This window comes from Rhinatrema bivittatum, chromosome 11 (assembly GCF_901001135.1).
Source record: "Rhinatrema bivittatum chromosome 11, aRhiBiv1.1, whole genome shotgun sequence".
Classification (NCBI taxonomy): Eukaryota; Metazoa; Chordata; class Amphibia; order Gymnophiona; family Rhinatrematidae; genus Rhinatrema; species Rhinatrema bivittatum.
This window is the reverse complement of record NC_042625.1, coordinates 51,999,119-52,013,009: the sequence shown is the minus strand read 5'-3', so window position 1 is coordinate 52,013,009 and position 13,891 is coordinate 51,999,119. Positions and strand designations below refer to the sequence as shown.

General features: G+C 47.7%; 1 protein-coding gene across 3 annotated transcripts in view; it reads left to right on the top strand.

Annotated features, from left to right (window-relative positions):
• Positions 1-13,891, top strand: part of LOC115072958 (glutathione hydrolase 1 proenzyme-like) — a 184,725-nt gene that overhangs the window by 75,661 nt on the left and 95,173 nt on the right. For all 3 annotated transcript variants that reach the window (XM_029571001.1, XM_029571002.1, XM_029571000.1), the window contains 2 exons: positions 4,061-4,248; positions 10,160-10,287. In XM_029571001.1, coding sequence (XP_029426861.1) covers positions 4,061-4,248; positions 10,160-10,287 — 316 coding nt within the window. The remainder of the gene's footprint in view (positions 1-4,060; positions 4,249-10,159; positions 10,288-13,891) is intronic.

Below are 13,891 nucleotides of genomic sequence, written 5' to 3'. Positions count from 1 at the left end.
TCAGAAAAGTTATATTTCTGTCTCTATTCTGTATTTCTGGGGTTTTTTGGTCCCTAGTGTCTTTTTCTTTTTCCTTGGGAGACGACTTCGTCTCCTCGCTCTTGCCGGACTCACGGGGCTATTTGCCCCTTTTGCGCTGCATAGTCTGAGTCCGGGTTAACTTCCAGGTGTGGGACCGTCTCCCTCTGGGACTCGCTCCCCTTTTTCTGGCAGCCGAAAGGGTTTTAGACCCGCTGCTGCGCTCAGTAACAACTGATTTAAAAAAAAAAAAAAAAAAATCAGTTTAAAAGGTACCAAAGTTCTGAAGTCGCAGGTGCTCAAATATCTCTGACTTCTGCAGCAGTTAACCAGAATTTTTCTTACTTTTTTATCTTTTTTGTACCTTTTCTGGTCCTCAGGCTTTAATCCAGCAGTCAGACAGGCAGGAGTCAGCAGGGTCTCCCTTCTCTCTCCTTGGTGCTGAGGCTGTCACTTTAAGACTTTTTACTATTTTTTTTTCAACTTTTTTTTTCCTCAGCACAGCTTGGGCCATGCCTTGGAAGGCAGTTTGCGTTGCCTGTGGGCTTTTTTACTCCCGTGTTTCGTGGCAGGGTCTTTGCCCTGCCTGCCTGCCATGTGGGGAAGGTCCCTCCTTGGCTGGGAGGGCAAATTCAGCCCGGGGATCGACTCCCCCTGCCTTGGCCAGGCCGTTTTCGAGCCGGTAAAGCTCCACAATAGCGGCCATTTTGGATTTTTCAATGGCTCCGATTTCGGAGCTCCCTGGGGCTGGGGGGCCAGATTTTTTTGATTTACCCCCCGATTTGAGCCCTGTGGACCCCCAGGAGGTGAGTACTGACCACCCCTTGACCCCCCTGTCCCGTTTTTCCAGGGTCCCTTTTTCAGCTGAATTTGTTCTCCTCATGCATAAATCTTATTTAGCAAGCTTGCATGAGGAGCAGGAACCCCCCCTTCCCGACCCCCCCCTTCAAAAATGCCCCGTTCCTCGCCGTTGACTACTAGCCCAGCTACGGAACCCCAGGGGCCAGTTGGGGTGTGGGTGGTCCCCGGGGTGGCTCCTCTACCTGATCCTCAGACGGCTCTGGTCTCTCTGGACCCTGATCCCTCCCCAGATCCTACGGATACCTCCCCGCTGGAGGGAGATGACCCCAGAGTCCTTCGCTTGTTCCGCAGGGAGGAGCTGGGGCCTCTTATCCCCTTCGTCCTACAGGAATTAGGTCTGGAGGGTCCCTCAGTAGATAATCTACTGGACTCCCTGCCCAAGAATATGGATCCGTTCCTAGGGGGGCTTAGTGCCCCGGCCACGGCGTTTCCCTTTCACCCTATGCTGAAGCTTTTGATTTTACCGGAGTGGGAGGCTCCTGAGGGGGCTCTCCGGGTGGGACGCGCCATGGAGAAACTGTATCCCCTTCCTGAGGAAGGCTTGGATCTGTTAAGGTACCCCGCGGTTGATTCTTATGTCTCCGCGTTCACGCTGGAAGCCGGTGTCGGAGCAGTTCCAGATGGTCCTTCCACTCTCCGCCTCTACAGTCGACGATTTGCAGTGGTGGCTCTACCTACCGCATCTCCTTCGGGGGATGCCTCTCGAAGCTCTGCAGTGGACGATAGTCACCACGGATGCCAGCCTTTCGGATTGGGGCGCGGTTTGCCTCTCCCAGTCCATTCAAGGCATCTGGAATCCGGCTCAATCTCGCTGGCACATCAATCGTCTGGAGACCTTGGCGGTGCGCCTGGCTCTTCAGGAGTTCCTTCCTCTCATCCGCGGCAAGGCGGTGAGGGTACTCTCTGACAACTCCACCACGGTGTCTTACATCAACTGCCAGGGGGGTACTCGAAGCCCCCTGGTAGCTCTGGAAGCGAGTCTTCTCCTCTCCTGGGCGGAACTTCATCTGCAATGCCTGACAGCCTCCCACATTGCGGGAAGGAGAACATTCAAGTGGATTTCCTCAGCCGGCAAGTCCTCGATCCGGGAGAGTGGGAACTCTCGGAGGCGGCCATGGCTTTGATAGTGGCCAGGTGGGGTCTCCCTCACCTCGATCTCATGGCGACTCTACGCAATGCCAAGGCCAATTGGTTCTTCAGCCGCTGAAGGGAGCACGAATCGGAGGGCGTGGACATGCTAGCTCTGTCCTGGCCATCGGGCGTACTCCTGTACGTGTTCCCTCCGAGGCCCCTGGTGGGGAAGGTTCTCAGAAGAATCGAGCTCCACCGGGGTCCGGTCATTCTCGTAGCTCCCGAGTGGCCGCGAAGACCGTGGTTCGCGGATCTCGTCAATCTGGCGTCGGACAGGCCCCTGCGTCTCGGTCACCTACCTCGTCTTCTTCGGCAGAGACCTGTATTTTTTGACCAGGCCAATCGCTTCTGTCTAGCGGCCTGGCTTTTGAACGGCGATGCCTGAGGCGCAAGGGTTATAGAGAAGAGGTTATCTCCACCCTCCTTCGAGCGCGGAAGCAATCTACTTCCCTGGCCTACGTACGGGTCTGGAAGGTTTTTGAGTCTGTTTGTGCGGAATCAGGCTCCTCTGTCCGCTCTGCTTCGGTCCCAACGATTCTTTCTTTCCTCCAGAAGGGTCTTTCTAAGGGCCTCTTGTTCAGCTCGCTCCGCGTTCAGGTCTCGGCTCTTGACTCTCTCCTAGGGCCCATGGACGGTCACCCTCTTGCGAGTCATCCCGACGTGGTTCGTTTTCTCTAGGGTGTTCGACATCTTCATCCTCCCTCTCGAGCCACTTGTCCGTCGTGGAGTCTCAATCTGGTCCTTCGGGCGCTCTGTGTGGCTCCCTTCGAATCTCTACACCACGCTACGCTCAAGGATCTTATGCTTAAGACCGTCTTCTTGGTCTCTATCTCCTCTGCGCGGCGAATTTCTTGCCGGGAGCCCTTCCTGCGATTCTCCGATTCTGGGGTCTCTTTCAAGACGGTGCCCTCCTTTTTGCCCAAGGTGGTTACCTCTTTCCACGTCAATCAGTCGGTAGAGCTCCCAGCATTTTCTGAGGTGGAACTTGCGGGCCCCACTGGCGGGGATCTCCGTCGGTTGGATGTTAAACGGGTCCTGCTTCGCTATCTTCAGGTTACTAATGACTTCCGTCTTTTGGACCATCTCTTCATCCTCTGGAGTGGTCCTAACCGTGGTAAGCAAGCTTCTAAGACCACTATTGCCCGGTGGTTGAAGGAGGCGATCTCTTTGGCCTATCTCTGTCAAGGTCGCCCCATTCCTGAGGGTCTGAAAGCTCATTCTCTTCGCTCTCAGGCTACTTCTTGGGCGGAGAGTCAAGCTGTCTCTCCGCAGGAAATTTGCCGGGCTGCCACTTGGACGTCCTTGCATACCTTTGCTCGACACTACCGTGTGGATGTTCACGCTCCGGTGTTCGGTTCCTTCAGGCGGCAAGTGCTTCAAGCGGGACTGTCTCGGTCCCACCCGGTTTAGGGAAGCTTTGGTACATCCCACTGTCTGGACTGATCCTGGTACGTACAGGGAAAGGAAAATTAGTTCTTACCTGATAATTTTCATTCCTGTAGTACCAAGGATCAGTCCAGACTCCCTTCCCTGTTTTTCATTTTGTCTGTCCTCTCGAAGCTTTTCTTGCAGGTTCTCAGTTTTTCAAATGGGCATGGAGTAAGATTACTGAGCAATTACACCGGAAGTCTTGGTCATCTGCCCATACCAAGTATATTCAAGAGCGTATAGGTTCCATGGGTTCTATTGTTGCTCCGTTGAGCTTTACTGTTACTTGCTTGACCCTAGTTTGGGTTCTTTGTTTTTTATGCTTTGACAGTCGTTATACTGAAGGGGTTAGTGTACAGGTTCTCCCCTTAAAGGGATATCCTCACAATTTTGGTCTGTCTCCACCTGCTGGACAGGGGACATAACCACTGTCTGGACTGATCCTTGGTACTACAGGAACAAAAATTATCAGGTAAGAACTAATTTTCCTCTCTTATAAAATGTGATTGCATCACAAGTTCTTCTAATGTTTAAGCACTTTTTCTGTGGACACCTTGGTGTGTAGATGAGGTTGTGCTATCTAAAAGTTTCACGTTAAGCACAGCTTTTCTTACTTTCTCAGGTGCTCCAGAACCAAACGTCGGAGTACTTTGCTGAAAGACTCCGGCAAAAAATCATGGACGCTACAACCCATGATGTGAGCTACTATGAGCCTGATTTGTACACGCCAGATACTCATGGCACATCCCATCTCTCTGTGATGGCCGAAGATGGTAGCGCTGTTTCCGCGAGCAGCACCGTTAATAGATAGTAGGGAGAATTTCTTCTGCTTCCAGTGCTTGTCCAGTAATAAATGGTCCGCCATGTCCTGCCCACTCAGCTGAGCTGGACAGTATAAGCAGGGACAGTGGGTATCAAATGGCCAAAGCATGAAAGACATTATCACCTCACATTTTGTCCAAATTAATTTTGAAATGATGCAGGAACGTCCCACCTTTAATAATTAAATCAGCTTTGTCCCTGCCCCAAAGCCAAAGTAAATGCTGTATGTGGGATTCTCCTGCAGGCTGGGACCCAAAAGATCCTCGATTAACAGGACAGGATTGCAGTTTGCATCCTTCTGCTCTGTCACTGATGATTTCATTGTCCAGCAGACATTCAAAGCTCAAAGCTGATGCTAACATAATCATGAAATGAGACCACAATGGTGATGAGGGAGAGGGGGCACCTGGGGATCTCAAGAGCCCCTTCTTGAGCTATTTTATACCTAATCAGAGTGCGTCACTAAGCGGAGCATTGCTAGTGACTGTGAGACTCCTGGTCACAGCCAGTTACTGAGGGTAGACCCCGACACCATGTTTGCCTGTTTTATGCCCACCCCCCTTCTCTCTGGGATTCTGGCTCCCCTTCACTATGCCAAACTGGCCAAAGTAGGGATGATTTGACACTTTAAAGAGAACAAAGATCATTCCCTGTATGTACCCAGATCAGTCCAGAATCCTGGGTTTTGTACTCTTGCCAGCAGATAGAGACAGATAAGGTTTTATTTAAACTACTGTATAACGTAGAGTGCTACCTGCAGTCCCTCAGTATTTTTCTGTCTCCAGCAGATGGCAATAAGTGCAAATCCTGCAATCTGAGCAAAAAAAAAAAAAAAGAAAAGGATTTGGAGAAATTTCAAAAGGAATCTCCTGGGAAGTTGCGAGGTCCTGGTAGGGCTATCCTCCCTGGTCGAAGCGGACGAGCAGGGTGTTGCTGACTCTTCTTTAGCTTGCTTCTGTTACCATATGGTGGTCCAGATCCCTCAGCTTTCATGAGCAGCGCTGTGACCCACTGGTGATCCTGTCCGCTCCATCAAGGTCGCAGGGAAGTATCTTATTTCTTTTGGCTTCCCTTTTTTTCTTGGTAAAGTTTTCTTAAAAAACTAAAAGAAGTATGTGATTCTTTTTCCTTATCTCTGCCAGTGTTTTGCCACTTAGTTCGGGGGGGACAGGTGACCGAGGGGGGTGCAATGCAGCAGGCGAGTCTTTTCCCGGTCTGTTTTTTTTGCGGTACTGTGAGGGACTGGTTTCATTGTGTGTTTTGGTCATGCTACATGATGCACTTTGCCAGGTCTGCAGGGAGCTGCGGTCTATGCGCCGAGTGTGCTGCTGGTGGGAAAGGCATGTTGGCAAGGTCCTTCTCTCATTTTTTCACTGCATCTTCAGTGCACCATGCCAGAGCTTCTCCCAGGGCTTCTCTATCCAGTGTAGGGGGGTCAATGGCCATTTTGGATGGCGCCGCACAGCCAGCCATGCAGTTTCCTGCACTTTCAGGTAAGCCCGGGCCTTCTGCTTTGCATCTCTTCCCAGCTGCTTCAGGTTCTGGGATGGTTCAGGATGACCTCAAAGGGGAAGATTTCCCTCTGGACATGGAGCCCAAGGATGCTGGATTCCCTCAGGATCATGAGTCTGATAACTCTCAGGCTTTTTCCTCAGAGTTTGTTCTCCTGATGTACAAGGCTTTTCTGGTCAGGAAAGCATCTGGTGGGCAAGGTGACTCTTGGCCTTGACTCCTGGGGGGGTCTAAAACGCAAACAAAATCTAATCCTCCTAAGAGCGCACTGAAGGACCTCAGGATTTTTTCGGCTTGGCTTTGGGTTCTGGGGACCCACAGGATGATACAGATGATTCGGAGGATCAGCAGGAGATCCCTGCAGTGGTCCTAGAAGAGACTGCGCTGCAGGATGTGCCAGATTTGATCCAGGATCCACAGGAGGTGCCTGTGGCTGAAAGGCATGATTCCAAGGTAATTCACCTCTTTCTCAGAGAGGAACTTGGACTACTGATTCCACAGGTTCTTCAGGAGCTTGGAATCAAGGGGCAGCAGGAAGAGTCAGACTTGGAGGGCACAGATCCAGTTTTGGATGGAGTGAGAGAGCCGGCTAAGGCTTTTCCCTTCCACAAGTCTGTGAAGAAGCTGGTGGTCAGGGAGTAGGATATTCCTGAGTCCGGTCTGTGAGTCGGAAGAGCTATGGCGAAGCTCCATCTTTTACTGGAGGACAACTTGGAGTTATCTCTGCCCAAGATGGATGCCTCGGTATCAGCAGTCACCAAGAAAACTACTATTCCAGTAGGAACTACTATTCCAGTAGGATTGAAAGTTGGAGCTCCATCTCAAGCAGATTTTTGAAGTTTACACTCTGGCAATTAGGGCTGTGGTGTGCAGAAGTCTGGTGCAGAAGGGGTGCCTCTGGTGGGCCCAACAGCTGCAAAAGTCACATCCTGCTGGAGCAGCAGAAGCACAACAGGTGAATTGGCTGGAAGCAGCGGTGGCATATGGAACCAATGCCATTAATGATCTAATCAGGACCTCTTCACAGATTATGATGTTGGCAGTGTCCGCTAGGCATCTGCTATGGTTGTGGAATTGGTCAGCAGATATTTGGTCCAAGTCACAGCTTGGAGCACTTCCTTTTAAAGGAAAGTTGTAGTTTTGGTTACAGTTTGGAGAAGATTATGAAGCATCTTGGTGAAATCAAGTGCACAAGTTGCTGGAGAACAAGCCTAAGAGTTGAAAGATGGAACCGCCGCAAATTAGGTTTTGGGACAACAAAAGATTCTGTCAGTCCAAAAATTCCGAGGGACCACAGCCCCAGTTTTCTGCCAGGATCTCATCCTGGGGACAGCCTTTTCGAGGGGGGCTGTAGAGCCACCAGGGACAATTCTGGGACAGGTTCAAGAAGTGCAAAGCCTTCGCAATGATGCAAGTCTGGCTCATTCTTCAGTTCCAGCTGTCAGAGAGCAATAATTGCTTTTTTCAACCAATGGGTCCTCAAGGTGATAAGAGATGACTACTCTTTAGATTTTGCTCATCCCATCAGGGATCCTTTGTTTTCCCTTGCAATCCACTTGCAAAGCAGTTGGCGGTCCGAGAAACGGTGGATCACTTGAAACTTCTGGGGTTGGTAGTGCCAATTCCAGTAGAGGAACCGAGAATGGGGAGGTATTCCATCTATTTCCTGGTTCCAAAGAAGAAAGGGTCTCTCAGGCCCATCCGGAATATAAAGAAGCTAAATTCAGTCCTCAGAGTTCCACGATTTTGCATGGAACATTAAAGTCAATTATTGCGGTGGTAAAAGGAGGCGATTTCTTGGCATCTCTTGATCTGACAGAAGCTTATCTGCACATCGCATCAGGCAGAACCACCAAAGGTTTCTGCGGTTTATGATTCTCATGGAACATCTTCAGTTTCAAGCCCTTCCCTTTGACCTAGCAATGGCACTGCGTACGTTCACCAAGGTGATGGTGGTGGCATTAAGAAGGAAAGGAGTGCTAGTGAATCCGTATCTGGAAGACTGGCCCATCAGAGCAAAGTCAGAGGATCTCTGTCAGTGGTCAGTGCAAAAGGTGCTGGACCGATTAAGTCACTAGGCTGGGTGTGAATCTTCCAAAGAGCCAGCTTGTTCCCTCTCAGTCCCTGGAGTTTTTAGGGGCGCAGTTCGACACAAGGAAGGGGAGAGTATTCCTCATGAAGGAGAGGTTGCAGAAGCTTCAGGGGCAAATTTGTTGCCTGCTGGGGCTGTCAATGCCCAGGTTTTGGGACTATTTCAGGTCCTGGATTCTATGGCTTCAATCTTGGAGTTGGTCCCTTGGGCATTCTCACATATGCAACCTCTCCAGAGGGCTCTTCTCTCCTGATGGAATTCTTTGTTGGAATGTCAGATCCCCCTTCCACTTGTGGGGGAAGGCAGGAGCAGTCTCCCTTAGTGGCTACTTCGGACCAATCTGGAACAGGGGCATTCCTTTGGAAGTTCCGGATTGGGTGGTAGTTACTACTGATACCAGTCTCTCAGGCTGGGGAGCTGTGTGTCAGGATCAGGTGGCCCAGGGCCGGTGGTCGAAGAAAGAGGCTTCTTGATCTATCAATCGGCTAGAGACGAGAGTGGTATGATTCACTTTATGTGCGTTTCTTCCAAGATTACGAGGTTGTTCAGTGAGAGTTCTGACAAACAATGCAACTACGGTGGCTTATATCAACAGCCAGGGTGGAACCAGGAGTCTAGCAGTGGCACGGGAGGCAGCATTTGAAGAAGTTAGCAGCATTTGGAGAGGATAGCAGCATTGCATATTGCTGTGGTGTACAATGTACAGGTGGACTTCCTGAGTCACAAGTCATTGGACCCAGGAGAGTGGGAGCTGTCAGAGGCAGTGATGTCTCTAATTTGCGAGAGGTGGGGATCACCTCATATGGACCTAATGGTGACCAGAAGAAACTCTAAAGTGCTGCAGTTCTTTAGTCAAAGAAGAGAGCTCGGTGCGGAGGGCATTGATGCTCTAATCCTGCTGTGGCTTCACAACATGCTGTTGTATGTCTTTCTTCCATGGCTTCTGGTGGGCAAGATGATAAGGCGGATAGAGAAGCATCTAGGAAACATGATTTTAGTGGCTCTGGTGTGGCCGCGCTGTCCTTGGTTCCCAGACATCGTCACCATGGCCATAGATGAGCTCCTAAGGTTCAGCCATCTAGAGAATCTTCTCTATCAGGGTCCCATATTTTTGGAACATGTGGCTTACTTCTCACGGCCTGGCTTTTGAGAGGAGGCAATTAAGATGGCGGGGTTACCCAGAACTGATTATTACTACCTTACTGCATGCCAGATGGACTTCCATGTCTATATCTTATGTGTGGTTCTGGAAGGTCTTCGGGTCCTGGTGTATGGGTCAAGATATGAAGGCATTGCAAGCTACAGTGACACATATTTTGACATTCTTGCAGGAGGGTTTGGTAAAAGGTTTGGCCTTTAATTCTCTAAGGGTACAGGTAGCAGCCCTCAGTTGTCTTCATGGTAAAGTACAAGGTTATTCCCTGTCCATGTATCCAGATGTTGTATATTTTCTTCATGAGACAAAGAATTTACAACCACCCATGAGGAAGATGTGTCCATCCTGGAATCTAAATTTGGTGCTTACCGCTTTTTGTGCGCCTCCTTTTGAACTTCCAAAGTCACTCTCCTTCAGACTTAACACTTAAGATGTTTTTTCTGGTGGCCATTTGCTCAGCGAAGAGAATTTTGGAACTACAGCCGTTATCATGCTGGGATCCTTCTGCAGATTTCTGAGGCAGGGGTGTCTTTATGCACAGTGCCCTCCTTTCTGTCTAAGGTAGTCTCATCATTCCATTTTAATGAGATGATGGAACTTCTGGCCTTTCTGAATCTGGATTCTTCAGCTCCTCATGCAAGGGAGCTGAGACTTTTGGATATCTTCCGGGCATTGTCACAATATCTGAAGGTCACTTATGATTTTTGTAATTAGACCACCTTTCTGTTCTATGGAATGATCCAAGGAAGGGGTGACAAGTTTACAAAGCTATAATTGAGCATTGGCTCGTGGGGAATTAGGGTGGGCTGTTAAAATTGTTTTAATTTTACTTGGTTTGGATACAGTTCCATACTGAGGGATTGCAGGTGGCACTCTACGTTATATAGCAGTTTATTTGTCTCCATCTGCTGGCAGGGGTACAAAACATAGGAGTCTGGACTGATCTGTAGTACTACAGGAACAAAAATTATCAGGTTAAGAACCAATTTTCATTTCACGTTTTGTGTCCTTTCCCTTCCCAAATTACACAAACATTTGTTGCTTGTTTAGTGCATGCTACTCGCAAAAATATGCACCTTGTAAAACCAGTGTGCCTCTACAACCTTAAAGCTTCATCTCCTTTTACTGCTTGCCTGCAGCTTTGGATCTCTTGTCATCTCCCGCGTCAATGGAATCATCTTTAACGATGAGATGGATGACTTCAGCTCGCCATTATTCATCAATACGTTTGGTTACCCTCCTTCCCCGAATAATTTCATTAAACCAGGTAGCTACAACCACTCTAGTGGCCTTATCAAAGAGAATAAAATGTCTGAACATAGAGAAGCAAACAGTGACATGCACTCAAGATTGTGCTAAACGACATTTCCTTATTCTTCTATTCATCCAGTCAAGAACATGTGGGTTTAGTCCCCTCAACCAGCAGCTAGAGGCAGAGTTTGTTTGGGTTTTTTAAATTCTTTATATTTTTTAGATTTGAACAAGCATTATATACTTTGCAGAATAAAGAGATTAATGTTCAAAAAAACTGTAGCATATCACAAAATAATTAAATGAGAACCTCTAAACCTAGTCCCCAAGAGAAAAGGAAGGAGAGTGAGAGACAAATCATAAGAAAAATTAAAAGAAAAATATACTAAAGATCCTAATACTTAAACAGGAGAAGATGTAGAAGGCATCACAATCTTATTATTAGCCAGAAAGACAAAAAATATAGATTTATTACCTAAACCAGGGAATGGAAGTGGAAAAAGTGACTCCTTTTGCTGCAACAGGCTCCCTAAGCTGAAGAATGCTTTCCTTCTAGCTGGAGTATGTTTACAGCTGTCTGGAAATAGCCACACTTTCTGTCCCATAAAGAAATACTGCTTATTACAAAAGAAAAGCCGCAGAATCAAAAAATGTGTACAATTGAGACTGTTAGAACTGGGGAAGGGAATACCCTCACTACCCAAATCTTTTTTCCCTTTAAATGGCAGGTAAGAAACTTTTGTCAGAAAAGGAAAGGTTTCTTCCAATAAACCAAGGCCATTTTGCATATATCACTTAAATAATTTAGAGGGAGAAATAAGAGTGACACGTGGAAAAGTAAGAATATGCAAATTCAAAGAATGAGACTTGTTCTCAAACAGCTCCAGTTTCCCGTGTATCACATCACAATCTTTTAACAGTAACTGCTTGAAATTCTAGGAAACAAAAATTCTGAGATTCTAAAGATTGAAGTTTAACATCATGTTCGATAGAAATAGACTGAACCACTGCTAGTTGACCTTTAATTAAGTCAACTGAGGATTTAGGGCTGGATTCACCAGCGAAAACGGGGGGGTGGGCCTGCGAAAGCCGGCAGCCTTCGCACCACCGCGGTGTTTTCGCTGCCGGCTTTTGCACCCAATAGCGCCACCATGAAAGGTGGCGCTATTGGGCGCACTACTAGCAACGATAACATGGCCTACCTTATCGCCGCCAGCGAAGACATTGCAGAGTTGCCCCCTCGCCGCCCTGACTCCAGCCCTAGGAAGCTAACGCACGCAAAAAGGGACTTTTTGCATGCAATAGCGGCTTATCATATGCGATAAGCCTTACAAAATGACCCCCTTAATGTCTTCCAAACATTTACTCGCTAACATAGTAACAAAGTAACATAGTAATGAGAACAGAAAAAGACCAAATGGTCCATCCAGTCTTCCCAGCAATTTGCTTATGGTAGTATCTGATGGGCTTGCATGTTACCCACCGTGCTTTCTGTTAAGGGTAGTAACTGTCATTCTTTTTTTTTCGTTATTAAATTTTCAATATATAATATACAGAATACAAGAAAAGCAGATTATGCAGTAAGAAACGCATTCGAGATAGGTAAAGATTATTACAACAAAGATTTTCATCTAAGGAAAAAATTAATAATAGGTAGAGAGGAGTTTAATTACTTATTGGCCCTTATTGTTGTGGTACCGGTCACGCTCCTCGCGACCAGCCCCTTTCCTGGCTCCGGTCCCGGGGGCCGACATGGCTCCCGATCGCCCCGCTCCTACTCCGGCCTAGCTCGCGGAGCTCCCATGACGGAGACGCCGTCGGAAGCTGTCGGCCCCGACCCTAGGGCTCTCTCGCGCACACGCGCGTGCAGAGGGAACCCTTTTAAAGGGCCTGTGGCGCGAAGAGCCGGATCCGCCCCCGGAGTGACATCAGACGCCGAGGGGAATTTAACTCGGCGTCTGACTCCCCTTCAGTGCCTTGCAACGCGGTCGCTCCTGGGAGTAAAGAGTTGCTGATCCTGCCAGCTTGTTCCTGTGTTCCTGATCCTGCCAGCCTGTTCCAGTGTTCCAGATCCTGCCAGCCTGTTCCGGTAATCCTGATCCTGGTCCGTCTCATCGTCTTTGACTTCTGCTGCCTGCCCTGATCCTAGTCCGTCTCATCGTCTTCGACTTCTGCTGCCTGCCTTGATCCTGGTCCGTCTCATCGTCTTCGACTTCTGCTGCCTGCCCTGATCCTGGTCCGTGCCTCCGGTCATCGCTCGCTCCATAGCCGCTCTCCTAAGTCCCAGCAGCCCGGGTCCCTACAGGCTCCTCCTGGGGGGACTACGGGCTTCCAGGGCGAAGCCACCTAAGTCCCAGCGGTCCGGGCCTCCACAGCTCCTCTGGAGGGGTCATGGACTTCCAGGGTGAAGATCTTGCTTCGGCTGCGGGAGACTGCCTTCCGACCGCCCCTCATCACCGGTCGGACCAAGGATCCACTTCCGGACCACAACACTTACAACTTAAGTTAAGCTAAGGAGGACAATCTCTCAAGTTAGTTTTATCAACTAAAAATATTTCCAAATGGGAAGGGTCAGTAAAAATAAATTTCTTAGCCTGGAAAGTAACAAAACATTTGCAAGGAAACTTTAAGAAAAAAGTTGCAGCAATAGCTAAGATTTTATCTTTCAATGATAAGAAATGCCTCCTACGAGCCCAGAGACATCAGGAAATAAAAAAAATCCTCTGACCACAAAATGAAACATCTTTACTCCAAGCAGAATGAAACAAACAATATGGCTTTTTTAGATATCACATCCACTGACTCTACTGCTCCTCTGATTTTAATGTACACCGTTGTTATAAATGTAAACCGGAGTGAAGGCCAACAGCAATACTTCGGTATATAAAAACTTACAAATAAGTAAATAAATAAATACTAAAAAAGTAGTAATTCCTGGACTAGAAAGCTTGATTTTCCCTCTGATCTGAAATTGTGCTACCTTTCTGCTTAAGGAAATAGAAAATATGTGATATATTAGAATATTACCCTCATTATAAGACAAAATTTCTTTAAGAAATTTCTTAAACATCTCATTGAGAATAAACCGGTCTAAGGAAAATTGACTAAACACACATTTTTAGATCTAATCAAGTTTTCAACATTTTCCATTTCAGTATGAAGTAGCAAACTATCCTTAATATATATATTCTCAGTATTTTGCAACAATTAAACTTTAGTATTCAGTGTTGAAACATACTTCTAACTCAGATATTTTCTTACTATGTTGTTCAATAGAAGATCTAGTAGCATTAACTAGAGAGGAAAGATGAGCATTTACTTGAGAGACATTTGAGTCCAACTTAGCTAGCATCCTCCACAAGTCTGTGAGTGTAACATTAGTGGACTCATTAGAGCGCTGTTGTACCATAATCCATATTAGATGACAAAACAGATTCACTCACACTTCCAGATGTTGATCTGCAGGAATCCTCACAGATTGAGAAATCTCTAATGGGGGTTCACATTCATTCTGGTGAGAATTTGACAACTCTGCTGGTTGGTGATCTTCATCGGTACCTGGACTCAGAGAGGCACTGGAAGTGCCTACAACGCAGTCACTATTTGGCATTTTGCTACCT